General features: G+C 56.3%; 5 protein-coding genes and 1 non-coding gene across 6 annotated transcripts, besides 1 other annotated feature; 3 read left to right on the top strand and 3 right to left on the bottom strand.

Annotated features, from left to right (window-relative positions):
* Positions 1–500: 500 nt before the first annotated feature.
* Positions 501–2,106, bottom strand: CYME_CMD056T. Its single transcript, XR_002461229.1, has one exon. It is a non-coding gene; the product is annotated as a hypothetical transcript (transcript).
* Positions 2,107–2,437: 331 nt separating this feature from the next.
* Positions 2,438–3,568, top strand: CYME_CMD055C (similar to mitotic check point protein BUB2; the record flags this gene model as incomplete). The annotated part of the gene is made up of 1 exon (XM_005535369.1): positions 2,438–3,568. The coding sequence occupies one exon, from the start codon at positions 2,438–2,440 to the stop codon at positions 3,566–3,568; it is 1,131 nt and encodes a 376-aa protein (XP_005535426.1).
* Positions 2,849–4,712: a sequence feature (possible transcribed region).
* Positions 4,713–5,010: 298 nt separating this feature from the next.
* On the top strand, positions 5,011–6,015 carry CYME_CMD053C (hypothetical protein, conserved; the record flags this gene model as incomplete). Its single annotated transcript, XM_005535368.1, has 1 exon — positions 5,011–6,015. The coding sequence occupies one exon, from the start codon at positions 5,011–5,013 to the stop codon at positions 6,013–6,015; it is 1,005 nt and encodes a 334-aa protein (XP_005535425.1).
* Positions 6,016–6,046: 31 nt separating this feature from the next.
* CYME_CMD052C (hypothetical protein) lies at positions 6,047–7,981 on the bottom strand (the record flags this gene model as incomplete). The annotated part of the gene is made up of 1 exon (XM_005535367.1): positions 6,047–7,981. The coding sequence occupies one exon, from the start codon at positions 7,979–7,981 to the stop codon at positions 6,047–6,049; it is 1,935 nt and encodes a 644-aa protein (XP_005535424.1).
* A 1,942-nt stretch (positions 7,982–9,923) lies between these two features.
* Positions 9,924–11,285, bottom strand: CYME_CMD051C (hypothetical protein; the record flags this gene model as incomplete). The annotated part of the gene is made up of 1 exon (XM_005535366.1): positions 9,924–11,285. The coding sequence occupies one exon, from the start codon at positions 11,283–11,285 to the stop codon at positions 9,924–9,926; it is 1,362 nt and encodes a 453-aa protein (XP_005535423.1).
* Positions 11,286–12,319: 1,034 nt separating this feature from the next.
* Positions 12,320–14,140, top strand: CYME_CMD050C (protein phosphatase 2 regulatory subunit A; the record flags this gene model as incomplete). Its single annotated transcript, XM_005535365.1, has 1 exon — positions 12,320–14,140. One exon carries the CDS (start codon positions 12,320–12,322, stop codon positions 14,138–14,140), a length of 1,821 nt encoding a protein of 606 aa, XP_005535422.1.
* Between the last annotated feature and the right edge of the window lie 452 nt (positions 14,141–14,592).

Here is a 14,592-nt window from a genome sequence, read left to right as displayed (position 1 = left end):
GTCGGCGGCGTATGAGGTATGCACGGCACATGTGAGGACTGTCTGTTGACCTGCAAAGCAGCGGAAACCGCCGCCAAGCATTTCCCCTCTCACGTGCATGCCTGGATGGGAATCCAAGCACCCATCTATCCATCGGTAGCGGCAGCAGGGTAACGGACAGGCAGCACGCCTCCACGAGATGCGCTCGTCCGACAGGCAGCCAGTACGGACAAGATGCCTTCCACACATCTCTATCGAAATAAAATAGAATGGCCCTGCTCGCTAACTTGGGCTTGCTCTCCAAAGTCTGGGTCCCTTGCCACTGTGATCCTCACCAGAATGTGCGCGCTTTTTCTGAGACTGCTTCCGCTTCTGCTCTCGCTCTTCTCCGGGATCGAGTACGTGAGTCGCTCCTGTCCCTGCACCTCCGTCATCAGCAGCCGAAGGATGTTGATAGCTGTATGAATGTCTCGAGTTCGCCGCTTGCTGCTGTTGTCAACGTATTTCGTACGTAGGTAAAAGTTGCGATGTGCATTTTACTTGTCATGTTGATCTTGTTTGTAAACAGCCCCGGTGCAGCCGTCGTACCAATGACACCTGAGCAGTTTCGGGGTCTCCCATACGTCGACCCCGATGCCTCGTTGACCTCCAAATGCCGTCCTCTGGCGCGTGACCATTTGATTCAGCGCTCGGTCCACGACCTCGACGAGCACAGAGGGATGCCCTCGATGCTGTCATCAGACTCGGCGCCCGGCGTCGTATACTGGAATCACGGGCCTTTTCTGGGCGATCACCTCAGCCAGCACGCTTTATGAAGCACACGCGCTCGCACACTGCTCCATTCGATAGAGGATATGCGGAACGCAATGTCATCCATGAAGAAACAGGTACCGGAAGCAAAATTCAGGTTGGATCGCAAATCGACAGGTGTCGACCGGCCCACGCTCCCTTTGTGCAAAGCGGTATCGCGCACCCCACTGGTATCGATCCCCGCGATCACTGGAGACCGCGTCCAAGAAGATTCCCATGAAGACAGAACCGACGGTGGAGTCTGGATGCGTATCCCAGAAGAGGTGTCACGCTGCACTCGAATATTGCTTTCGTCAATCGACATAGAGACAGAATTGTCGTTCAAAGGGCATTGATGATTTGGCATGAAGAGTTCAATACACGTTCAGCGCGCACCTCTCGACGAGCTCTCTACGGACGATATCGAATGGTTGCTCCCGTCAATGCAGTCGCGCAAAGTACTGCGCTCACGCGTTGCCTTGAAACAGAAAGTTCCACGTCATGAAGGACGCGCGATTTGGGCACGCTATACACATGAAATCGAGACACGCGGAGTCTTGAACGCATGCATTGGACAATGATATTGGTTATTGAACGAAGCCGTATTCGAGGGCGTCGCAAATCATCCTGCTTTCGGTGACATAGCGAGAGCCAGTGGCAACGCGTCGAGGGATGCACTCCAAAATCACGCCCGAGAATCTTACACCTATGAATCCATAATGCTTTATTGGTGCAGTTCGAATGTCGACGCCATGCAAATCAGTAAAGTTCGGGAACAAAGCTCATGTCACGGACCGAGCGCGTATTTCAGTGTCCAATTTTTTAATCTGATACGGGTCTAAGGCCAATGAACCCAGAAATTGACCAGACTCTGGTTGAGGGGTTGTCGTTGTATGTGGGCGTCATGTGCCGGCACCGCAAGCTTTTTTTCTGGCCCGCAGAACGTCGACGTAGACCAGGGAACGCAGCCAAAACAACGCGCGCTACCTCTGACTTTCCGCCGGCCACTGCCCGTAGATCCGCTGGGAGATAGCGGGTATTTCTGGCATTCCGCCGAGCATCGAGACAGATTCGGCTTTGCTATGCAAGGGAAAGCGCCGGCTAGAAACGTAAGGCACCCAACGCGGGTTTCACGACTCGCCACCAAAAGTCTCGGTTCACAGTGCTTTGGTACGCAGGCATACCTTTGCGCCTCGAATCAACAGAGATACCCGGCATTCGGAGCGAATCCTGGGTACTAATTACACCGCCCTTCGGAATCGTCCGGAGCATGTGTCGCCGTTTTTCGCGACACAGGCGCCGGCCTGACACGCTTCTGAACGCGGTTCTCGACTGCCTGGATCGCGGTGCACACCAGATTCACGCGGATGTTCGCGTACGAAGCGCATCGCACACCGTGCGGCGCGCTGCGCATGCATCGCGCTGGTGTGCTTCCGATATCACTTGTGTCCATTTATATATATTATTTTGTCTATCTGTCCATTCGTGTCTTGAAATTTCCATGCGTCTGTTTGGTAACGCCAGCGTCATCTGTGTCAGCGTCAGCGGGGGCGTATCGCGAGCGCGCCGTCGGCCGGGCGCTGGAAACGTTCCAGTGCAGTGCGCGCGCGCGCCCCCGCTGAGCACCCCAGAACGTGGTTTGTGTTTCGTGCCGGTGCGAGTGCTGGAGATGAGCGGGAGTGCACTCGAGCGGCTTTCGAGCGAGACCACTGACAGCTCCAGATCATCCCCCACTTGTAAATATGATCGCCGAGGGGCTTCACTAGGGAGAGCGGTGGGCTCCACGGGGATGGCGGCGACAGCTACAGAGCAGAGCGCTGGCTGGCAGGATGCCCTGCGCGAAGCGAACGCTTCGGCCCTGCGCAAGTGGCTCGCCAGCGGGCGACTTTTACCCTCTGAGGCGTCCGACGTGCTTGATGTTTCCGGGGAGCTGTGCGGATCCAACAGACTCGAAGGAACCCAAGTTGTAGCTTGTCAGTCGTTGTTCCCGAAGGAGTTGCGAACACCGCGAGGTGCCTCGTGGCTCCTGCTCTCCCAAAGGCCGCGAAATGATGCGCGCTCGACAGTTCCTAGCTATGTAGATTTACTCGATAGCATTGGCACGAGCTTTGCCCGCTATAAACAATTGTGGGAAAAGATTGAGCAGGATATTCCGCGGACGTTCCGTGGATGCGACACGGTTCGTCATCGGGTGCCACCGGAGGCGCTTGCGCGCGTTCTCCTGGCGGTCGCGGTTCACAACAACCAAACGTATGTGCAGGGCATGAACCTCTACGCAGCATCGTTCCTGCACGTATTGCCCGAGCCTGAGGCGTTTCGGTTGCTTGTGTGCCTCGTGGAGGATTATGCACCGCGCTATCTCCAAGTGAATTCGGTAGCTGGCGCCTACGAGGGTTGCCGGCTCGCCGCCCGTACCATCCAGCATGTAGACCAGGAGCTCGCCACAATGCTCAGCGGAGATCCATTGGGTCTGGAACGCGCGCTTCTCGTGCACGGGTTCCCGGCGGTGCTCTCGTTTTCTCTTTGTATCCCGCCGTTCGAGGATGCCATGCCGCTCCTCGACTGGATTCTCGCGTTCGGCGCCCATTTCGGTGTGGTGTTTGTGGTTGCTCGACTGCGTTGTGCACGCGAGCAGCTTCTGAGTCGAACGGTTACTGTCAAAGAGGTTTTGAACCCCAGAAAAGAGCAAGACGCTTTTCGCATTCCGCCGGCGGCTATCATACGAGAATCCCTGAAAATTGTCGCGCAGTTGCCAGCGCACTTGTGGCAACAGCTGCAGAAGCATCCGTTGGATGCATGATCTCCCCAGAATCATGGTCACACTCGAGATCCGTACAGCACAGGCGACGTGACCGATCACCTGAGCAGGATTGCTCTTCCATGGATAGATGCTGCTCTTTCGATCTGCACGCTGTTTATGAAGCTTCGCCCGTACCAGGCTCCTTGTTTGGTGCAGATCACCGCTTCATCGTCTTTGGAGAAACGCTCATGATGCCGTTACCGCCCGCAGTACCTTCATCTTGCAGTACGCGCAACGCGAGACGTACCATCAGCGGTCTCGATTCAAGCTCGTTCAACGATGTTGTCGCCACCGTGCGCCCTGTTCGGCAAACGGGCCGCTTCGCTTGCAACAGTGACGCGCGCGCGTCCGTCGTGAAACACCCATTCACGTCGGACTCTTCACCCCATTATGGTTCATGCACAGAGGCACGTGGTTGTGGTGCTCCGCTTGCTGTTCATCGTCGCCGTTGCCCTGGTGACGAAATGCTTCACTGGAAAAAACTTACGTGTCGGTTCCTTACATGCGCATCGAATCCATGCTGGGCCTCGGTCCATACAAGTCCGAGGTTGGCGCTGACCCATGGCGGCGCTTGCATCTGGCAACATACGCGCTTCCAGGCCGCATCTGCTGCGTCGCTTCCATCCTCAGCTTCGGAGTCGTCCTGAACGCATCCTCATGGTCGAGGTGTTTCGGTGTCCGCGACGCAGTCAGGCTGCTGCTGGGTTTCCAGTTCTCTGCTCAACCGGACGAAACATCGATCATATGTTTGTAAAAGCGCTTTAAGCATACATGCACGCGAACAAGTGGACAAGTAGCGTTAGTACGCGACCACTACCGTCTAGTATCATCTCATGCTGTCGACGACTGCGCACGGTGTGCACGTCGTTGTGCGAGTCACACCCGAGTTCCGGCGAGCTGATGTGCATCAAATCGTGGCGAATGAACGCCGACTTGTTCATCGCTGAAGACGAAAGCGATAGAGCAGCTTTGGCACAAGCACCAATATTCCCCGTGATTGATGCTGTTTGCAGGGTTCAACGCCTGCGCATGACCGCCATACGGAACTACAAAACCCTGCGTAGAACAGAGCGGATGCTGACGATGTCTTCTGTGTGGAGTGCTGTTCTCGGGGTCATCGACACCGCAAAACGGCGCATCGTTTAGCGCCACTTCAAGCGCAGCACGCTCCACGCTACTCGTGATATGGATGCAGCGGTTGCGAATCAGTCTCGTGGACAATGCTTGCCGATGACGTGTCCCGAGTCGCGACCTGCCGCGGGTCCTGCACGGAGCTCTGAACCTAACTAGACAAGTATGAATATTTAGATAAATAGAGGACATTATGGCCCATGGATGGAGCGCGATCACCCTGCACTGCACCCACGGTATCCTTCATAACTTGCATATCTGTGGTGTCTGCGCTGTGCACTGGGGCGACTTCCACGAGCCCCTGCGGTACGATGGCCTTCCAGGTGTTTATCGGAAGCGGAAGACGCAGTACATCCAGGCTCGGACTGTGTCGAACTGTTGTAAAATCGCGACCACGGAGCTCGGTGTGCGCGATCAAGAGGGCAGCTCGTACGCCACGCGCCTGCGCCTGGGTGACGAATGAAGCCTCGGTGACAGCACCAGGCACGAAAGGTGTCCAGTCCATCGAGTCGGAAACAGTTCAAAATAAAAATACGCGGATCAAGTGGTTTCTTGGCGCAGGTGTGCTGTTCTGTGTGGTCGTGGTTTTTTACCAGCTGGGACACCAGCCCTGGGTGCACGCGCGCTTCTCGAGCCTGGTGCAGCGGCTGGTGACACTGGCGGACCAGCACGGTCCGGGTAAGATTGCTGCAGCCTTCGCACTGCTGCACTTTGTCGCTATCGTGTTATGTTTCCCGGCATCGGCGTTGATCGAGGTCGCCGCTGGATACACGCTAGGTTTTCCGCTGGGGTTTCTTTCGATGCATCTGAGCAAACTGGGGGCGGCGATCGCGTGTTTCATCCTTGGTCGCACTGTGCTCTATGGTTACGTGCAGAAACAGTGCCAACGATTTCCACGTTTCCGGTACTGGTTGGACATCGTCCGCCGCGAGGGTCCGTCTATGATGTTGTACATGCGGCTCTCACCGGTACCCTCGTTTATCAATAACTACCTGCTTGCGGCTGTGGGCGTCCGATTCAGCGATTTTCTCTGGACGACGACTTTGGGCATTGTGCCAGGTCTGCTGCCATTGGTCGGGGCTGGCGTCGGCGCCCGCGACCTGAGCTTACTCTCGATGGGTGCCGACGGAGCGCTTCCAAAGGCGGCAACGGTGCCCAGTTGGGCCCATACGCTTCGTCTAGGAAGCACGATCGTGGGTGCTGTTCTACTCGTAGGATTCCTCGTGCGCCTGTATCGACAGCGAATCGAAGCTCGATCCCAAGTGCTCGCAAAGGAACCCGTTGGCGAGGACTCGGCGGATCGCGGCCCGCGCTGACACCCGTCGGCTACGGACAAGTCATGAAGGCTCATCCTCGGGTCTGGTGCTCAGAGAAATAGCGGCGCAAGACCATCATGGATAAAGCCTCGACTTGGGGTGCTATGTTCTGCCAACACACTCGTTGCTGTGCACTGGTGAAGAACGGCTGGAGTTGTTCGCAAGCATTATCCGCGAGCTGCAGCGCAACGGTGAACGTCGAGTTGTCGTCTTCGTCGTTGTCGTCGAAGACGACCGACCAGCAAGGCCGCACGTTTAATTTGGCCCGCAAATGCCAGATAAGCGAGGCCCAGGTATCCTCTGGTGCTGCTTTGGGAGCATAGTCGAGGAGTGTCCGGCTTATGCGCTGCCAGAAGCGACTCCGCTGCACTCGCTCTGACGTTGGTGACGGAAGACCGCTGAATGGACCTACTGCCGCCGGCGGTATATCGGTAATAGATACGCACTGGTCCGCTTCCCAGCGGATTTGCTGCGAGGATAACAAGCTACGGACCCTTTCGTACAGTTTTTCCAAGAACTGGAGCCAAGATGGCGCAGTGGCGGCAGCAGCGTCTGCGACAGCGTACCACGCCTGATCCACTGACGGTATCTTTGGCGACGGCATCGAATCCTGCAGCATCGCCAGTGGTGCGGCTGGTATCTCCAGTTGAAGCGGATCACGCTGTGTATCCAAGAGAAACCGTCGCAACCATTCCACAGCGTATTCCCGCATCATGAGCTGATCACCGTGCATGCCGCCGAAAAGCGCCCGCAACAACAACGAGGCAACGAGCGCCCGCGCTGGTGCCGGTACCAACGTTCCAAAAGCTTCCTCGCACACCGCCCAGTCGTGCTGGAACGCCTCAATGCTGTGATAGCGTCTCGATACCTGCAAGTCACGAACGGCGACGCTGCTGATCTCAGCCGCGAACCGCAGCACTGCATCGACATCGGCTGCAGTCGGTTGGTAGCCCTTACTCGCTGTGCCCATGAACCAGGCCAGGATCGGCATGGCTGGGTGTGCCATACTATCCTCCACGGTGATAACCAGCAGTCGCCGCGCAACCATACCCAAACCGTATCGATCGATCAGGTAGCGCGAGAGGCGAACAACCTGGGGCCAGCGAGCCCGTCGGATGCTCTTCTGCAGCGCCGACAGCAGCAGCGCACGCGGGAGACGCGGCTCGCGTCCCTCAAGAAGCTTTGTAGCCGGCACATATGCGTCATGCTCGAAGAGGGACTTGTGCGCCAGCCAAATGACTTGGGTTCGGATTTTGCTGGCGTCTGCGTACTGTTCGCGAACGTTGCTAGGTCGCCAGAGTGCGTCAGCGAGTCGCGTGCTACCCAAGCATCGCCAACACGGCTCTGTAAGCAGGCGCTCTAGTCGCGAATCACCTGCGAAGAGCAGTTCCGAGCGCAAATAGGTGCCGTTCGCACCGGTGGCATCATTCCCGCGATAAAAGCGTTGCATGGTCCAGTAACAGGCTAGGTAGCGTTGAGGCGTCATCAGTAAGCGAAACGCGTTCCGCGCTTCACTGTGTGCAGAAGACGTGTACGGCACGTCTGCTGTGAGTGTCTGGTATGCAGCCTGCAAACTCGTATTCGTCGTTGACACGTCTGGCTGGGAGGCGGTCGACGACGACGACGACGCCGCACCAGTTGTGTTTCGGTGACATCCAGCAGACTCCGAACTGTTCTGCTGTGCTTGCGTCTGCGCCAGGCAGGCGTCCCGAGCGGGATCCGCTGATCCAGGTGTCTCGTCTGGCAACCTGTCCCAAGTACTGATGGTGCTGCTGTTCGCAGAAGCGAGCACGTCCTGTGACCTCCGTTCGCTGCAGTCATAGAGGGTGTGAAAGCTCAGACTCGCTGCCGCCAGACGTTCGTGGCACGCTGGGCAGCAGACCCAAACCGAAGACTCGTGCCTCGGCACCGGCTTGAGTTGTTGTTGCCCAGGTTGCAACCGCCTGAGCGCTCGTTTCCGCTTCATGCGCGCGAAGCACCCTCGCACTTTGACCTACACTACGCCGTGGAGTTCATCGGCGACATCCGGGCCCGCTGGCACAGTCTGACGGACAGGGGCGGTTCCCCGCCAAAGCAAACTTTGCCTTTCAGGTGTTATATCCTCGTAGGTCGCGTCTCGAGCGCGGTGCGAGCTTTTCAAGCGCACCATCGACTGAGAAGCGGTCAATCGGGGTCCGATTGCCGTCTGGCTGGCGGACACAGCGCCTTTTCCGGGGTACCGGTTCGAGGGCACGCGCTTGCCTGCACCAGTGCAGGCAGCGCAGTTTGCTATACCCGTGTCAGGTGAAAATGGAAGAAGATTGTGTGAAGAGGACTCGGGCGTCTACACGACGTTCGCATCCGCATAAAACGGAACCGGTGCGCTAACTGGGATGTATATTCTAAAGTCTGTATCGCTTGCCGTTGTCATCGACACCAGCTTTGCGAGGTTTCTCTGCGAATGATTCGTTTTCCGCGCTGGTTGTTCCAGCTCCCACTGTACCAGTCTATGATTTCCCGGGAGGACCGGTGCCTGCATGCGAACGATGGTGACGGCAATATGAAAGTCTCGATGCTCTGCTGTTTCCGGCAGTTGTGGATGCATGGTATGCTCAAGCCGATGTTGCGATCTACGGGTCGCGTACCGTTTCCGTTTGCTTCGTATGCAGCCTTGGCGCGCATTTCGCAGCGGTATGACTTGGATTTGGTGAGATGTTTCGATATCTACGGCACATATGCTCATTCAAGGTCCGTTGTATTTCACGCGAGCGCTTGTTTAATCGCTCAGTATACACGGCTGACGGGTACAGAAGGCTCGCGAAGCTGCTCTGCTCCGTTTCCTAGCGCGGTGCAGGTTCAATGACCATGGGTTTCTTTGAGTCGATGTCCACGTCGACTACAAGTTTTGCTGCATATGCGAGCGCATGCTGTTCCATTCAATCGAAGATTTGTGGAATACAATCATATCCATGATGCCGCAATTACCAGAGGGCAAATCCAGGCTGGAGAACACGTCGAGAAATTTCGAAACGTCTCCGCTAACTTCGTGCAAAGCGGTGACGCATGCTCCACTACAACTGATCAATGTGATGCCGGGAATTCGAGTGCAAGACGCTTTTTCAAGTCAACACAAGAGACAGGGGCCTCCCGGAGCATTTCCAGTGTATGGCGTCGTGCTGCTGTGGAATGCTCTATCGTCGGTGGCAGCAAAGCAAGAGGGCTATGTCTTTGAAACAGATTCGATTCATGGACGTGACATGTTGAGCCTGGCCTCGACATGAGCCTGTGAACAAGTCGTCGAGTCATGGCATCGAGTATTTCTCGTCATCAGTCCAGGAGCGCGGATTCCCGCCCACCGTGTGTTGCCTTGAATCAGAAACATCGAAAAATTGAACCATACATTATTTGAGCACACTACTCGCAATTTAAGATGCAAACCGAACTCTTATACCTATGATTTATATGAGAATATCGGCTGTTTTGCAAACCGTTATTCAACGACGTCGCGAAAGATCGTCATGCCGGTGGTGTCGTGAATGCCAGCGGCGAGGCGTGAAACGAGCCACTCCCGAAAATGCGACCGAGAACCTCAGAACAACCTCTGAATTCTTCAGCTCCCATTGCTGTGCGTTGAATCTTATGGCTGTGCATCAAGGCAGAAAAAAAACCGCAAGGCAGTTACAGAGCTAGTATTTTCATGTTCCTTTTTAAAGTCACACAGGTTTAGGGGCTGATGTGTACGTGTCTATTGCAACTTACTGTCGTCGATGGGCGCAAACGCACACAAACGCATCGCGTTCTTCGCAGTCGATGCATCGGATCTGCAGCGATCGTTAGCGTGCTGCAGCGGTTTATCCATCGGCACTGCGGACCCGTGTGTCTGTCTGTCTGTCTGTATGTCTGTCTGTCTGTGTGTGTGTATGTGTGCCCTACAGATGCCGACGACCTTGCTCATCGAATCCAGGAGGGCGTTCCTGCCAGGGCAACTTGCGACCCTCCATTTCAGCCTGAATTTCCATTCGCTCCAGCTCGAACACGGATAAAGTGCGCATCCAGGCCTCATCCTGAATCTCGCGTGGGCTTTTACCCACAAGCTCCAGTAGCTCACGCGCCACTTCGTCCGCTTGATCACCGATTTCGCGGCAACGAGAAACAAGTTTCTCGTCAATGGCTCCGTATTTTTCAATGAGCTCGCGGAGAATTTCCAGGAAACGCTTGCCGTCGATTTCCATTTGTGCCTCAGAGTTTGCGTCCGGAGCAATGAAGACGCGATCCCGCGGGGAGAAGGCCGCAAACAGCATTTGCCGCCGCTGTTCGGGGTCCTCGGTGCGCAGCAGCGCACGCACCAGACGCAGCTCCTTGTCTTTCACAGCCTCGTCAATAATCCGCGATGCCTCCTGCCGAAGCGATTCCAGTATGGAAATTACTTGCGCGTTCGCACCTTCCTTCTTCGCCCTCTCTATATTCGCCTGCATAATGAGCATAAATGCCTCATCAATACCCCCGTTCGCTCCGATTTCCCGCAGCTTCATAGACATTGCCTTGGGCGCGCCGCTGCGCAACACCTCTGACAGGCGCTGCGCGGCTCGATCCATACGCGATTTCATCTCATCATTGATAGCCTGGGCGACTTTGGCGGCTTCAGCGCTGTTATTCTGTTCTCCGTGGGCCCTCTCGAAGACATAATTCAAGAACGCAGCAGTGAAGCGGTCATAGTTGGCTGCGACTGCCACGCGGAGGCGATCCTCATCGCTGGCGTGCTGCGCCAAACTCTGGTACAGCTGTTCAAGTTCCCGCTGTAACGTCATTTCAGAGTCGTCCGGGCGTTCCTCCGGTTTTGCAGACTTCATTTCCGATCCCTGCTTTCGCAGCAACTCGTTCATCAAATCGGTAATAGCATCTTTCAAAGTACTCAGCGTAACGCGTTCCTCGAGGTCCTTTGTGGTGTCTATTTTTTGCTGGAGAAATTCGTAAAAAGCGGCATCAAACTCCTCCAAATTTTCCTCGATGAACTTGGGGAGCAGCTCAGGTTGCATGAACACCAGCTGCCCAAGCAAGACATCCTCCCGGCTGGGTTGAATGGGGGTCGCTTCCGCTGTCATGTGAAGGTTTCGGCGTGCTGCTTTCAGTCCGCCTCTCGGCGTTCGCCGCTGTCGAGCGCCGCTCGCCACAGCACCAGAGGCCAGTCGTGGCCTGTGCGAGACCACACCCGAGCAGACCGTGTTCGCCCTGAGTCGCCACAAGGTCGCCAAACGCGCACCAGCGAGCACTGCGAACGTTTCAACAAACATGATGCGCTACCGAGCAGGGACGTGTTCAAGTCTCCGATAACAAGCTTCAGCACCGTGTTGTATAAACTCGTTCCGCGGTTCCCAGACAAAAATTTACAAAATTGGCAAGCGTTTCCCCGTATGTATTTTTTCAGCAATTCACGAGCGTTTCAGCACAGTGTTTTGCACTGGAAACGCAGCGTCTAAACAATGCAACCCAGAAAGCAGTGTATCGATTGCGGTATTCGCCCCGGTGGCCGCCGCCGCCGCCGCCGCCGCCGCCGCCGGACGCTTGCGCACGGCGATTCCGGTGGCGCTGCTGCTGCTGCTGCTGCCTCCGTGACCATATCACAATGAGAAAGATGAGGAATAAACGGACATGTCATCTGGGGATCATCATACGCTGCACGTGGCGGCGCGGCCCTGTGCTGCACGCCACAACGCCGGACGCACATCCGCTGTGTCGTACAGGCGACGGCGGCGGGTGCGGTCGTCAGCGCGCCCGAACGCCACCTGCGCCATCCGCCTCGTACTCGTCCAGAACGTAAGGGTATACGAGCCGGCGTTGTGGCTGTGCCAGACAGCAGACGCTGTCGTTTGATAGGCTTCGTTGCGCAGCTGGTCGCAAGCGCCTCTAGCTGGCGTGCTCTCAAGGCTGCGCGCTCACCACCCGTATAGCGCTGCTTCCTGGGCGTTCGGCAGTTGACTTGTGAGTGAATCGCTTGCGTCTACCTGGAAAGCGTGCGTGAAGCTACCTCGTTCGCGTATCGTGTCAGGAGGCAGTCCATCCACGACACCAGGCTCAGGTCTGCTGTGTGTGTGTGCGTGCGTGTGCGTGTGCGTAGTTCGTTGGCACCTCAGCTCGAGAGACAGAGCGAGAGAGACGCGAGTCTAGCGCCTGCACGCAGGAAGCTCGCACCAGGCTCTCGTAGCGGTACTACGTAGACGCGAACGAACGGTACCTGGTGGCGAAGAGTTCGGAGCTTCAAGATCGGACGGGTTCAGTCGGAAGAGTTGGGTCTGGAACCATTCCGGCTTTGCGTTGCTTGGCCAGCATGGAAGTAGCCGCAGACACCCTGAACATTTCGACACGCTCCGCTGATGCAACAGCCGATGCGACGCCAGTTGCAGCGCTTATAGACGAACTTCGTCACGACGATGTATCGCTACGCATACACGCGATACAGGAGCTTCCACGGATAGCGAAAGCCATCGGGGAAGAACGAACACGTACGGAGCTACTGCCTTTCGTGCTGGAGACCATAGATGATGAAGATGAGGTCCTGCTCGCGCTTGCGGGCCAGTTGGACGAGCGCTTTCTCCCATACGTCGGGGGAAAAGACTATCTATCTGCGATGCTCGAACCGCTGGAACAACTCGCTCAGGTTGAGGAGACCGTTGTTCGGGAGCGTGCTGTCGAATCGATTCTCTCGCTCGCTCGCTGCTGTGAACCGGGCGAGCACTGGTTTCTGGACGCTTTCTACCCATTGCTGAAGCGGCTCGCCGAAGGTGACTGGTTTACTTCGCGTATTTCGGCAACAGCGCTTTTTGCGACCACATACGCTGGACTTGTGGCGTCTGAGACAGATGCGCGGGCGGAGCTGCGGTCGCTGTTTCTCTCTCTGGCGAAGGACGACACGCCGATGGTGCGGCGGGCAGCAGCGTCGCATCTTGCTGAGTTTGCGGCAGCGCTCGAGCCAGTTCACGTGTCGGGTTTCCTGCTCAAATTATTCGCAGAGCTCGCGGAAGATGACCAGGATTCTGTGCGACTGCTGGTTGTAGAGAACGCGGAAAAAATCGTGAGCCTCTTGCCTGAGACAGATCGACCGACGCTGTTCGCACTAGTTCTCCGCTTGGCGGCAGACAAGTCGTGGCGAGTTCGATACTTAGTCGCAGATCGACTGAGTACAATCAAACCCGATGGTATGGTGGGTATCTTTTGCCGCTTGCTTCGTGACGGGGAAGCAGAGGTACGCACTGCGGCAGCGCTGAAGCTCGCCGATGTTGTCCGAGCTGCCAGCTCTGAGGCCACCGTACAGGAGCTCGTTCCCGTTATGAAGGAGCTTGTCCACGATGCCAATCAGCACGTCCGAACTGCAGTCGCTGGCTCGATCCTGGCACTGGCGCCCATCATGGGCCGTTCTCATACGCTGCAGGTATTGTTTCCACTTGTTTTGATTCTGCTCAAAGACGATTGCCCCGACGTACGACTGGGCGTGATCTCGAACCTCGACCAGCTCAGCGCAGTAGTGGGCATCGAGCGTCTCGTGAGCGACCTGCTTCCTGCTATTGTTGAGCTCGCCGAGGATCGCAACTGGCGTGTCCGTCTAGCCATCATTCAGCATATGGCATCGTTGGCCAAGCAGCTTGGGCGGCAGTACTTCGACCTCGATCGCAAGCTGGGCCTGCTCTGCGTAGCGTGGCTCACCGATGCGGTATACGCTGTTCGAGAGGCAGCGATCAAAAACCTGGCAGAGCTGGTGCGTTTATTCGGGGCTAGCTGGGCAATCGAACAGGCGATACCCTGTGTCCAGCGTATTTTTGAGACCAGCACCTCCTACCTGTACCGGATTACAGCGTTGCAGGCGATGGGAGAGCTCGCAACTGTTCTGGATCCGGGAACCAATGAAAAGTACCTGTTGCCCCTGCTGGTCCAAAAGGCGAGCAGCGACCCGGTTCCGAACGTGCGTCTTGTTACCGCGAAAACACTTATGCGACTGGCTCCATACATTTCGAAGCAAGCTCGTATGACGCAGTTGCGGCCAGCACTAGAGGCGCATTCCTCAGCGAGCGACGCCGAAACCGACGTCGACGTCGCCTACCAAGCCGACAAGGCACTAGTCCATCTCTCCGCCATGGATCAGGAAACACCGTAAAGGGCACTGGTTCAACAGGAATCGTCACGAGCGACGTAATGACGTGAATGTGCCCCATGATCGCAGGCGAAAATCGTGGCATGGCGCGGGACGCATGCTCTCGATCCACAGCGACCTGGACTAGTCGCGGATTACCAGGGGAATCCGCGCTGCTCGCTCTGCTCCAGCATTGCGATTTTTGCGGAAGATGTATCAGAGTGGAAAGCATCAACATTCGAATTCCAGTGATTAGTGCATACGGGTGCATAGAAAGTTGTGGGTTTCTCGGTAGTCGATTTGGGGTTGCTGCTTGGATCCTTAGCCGCTGGAATACGGTACGTTACCAGAACCAAGATAATGGGCAACGGTTTCGAATAGGATTCTTAATATCACTGGTGTCGTTAGACTTTCCATATGTACAAGTATACCCTGTTTTCCTGTCCTTCGGTCTAGCATGCTCAAGTTACGCATGA

This window comes from Cyanidioschyzon merolae, chromosome 4 (genome assembly GCF_000091205.1).
Source record: "Cyanidioschyzon merolae strain 10D DNA, chromosome 4, complete genome".
Taxonomy (NCBI): Eukaryota; Rhodophyta; class Bangiophyceae; order Cyanidiales; family Cyanidiaceae; genus Cyanidioschyzon; species Cyanidioschyzon merolae.
This window is presented reverse-complemented; position numbering and strand designations above follow the sequence as displayed.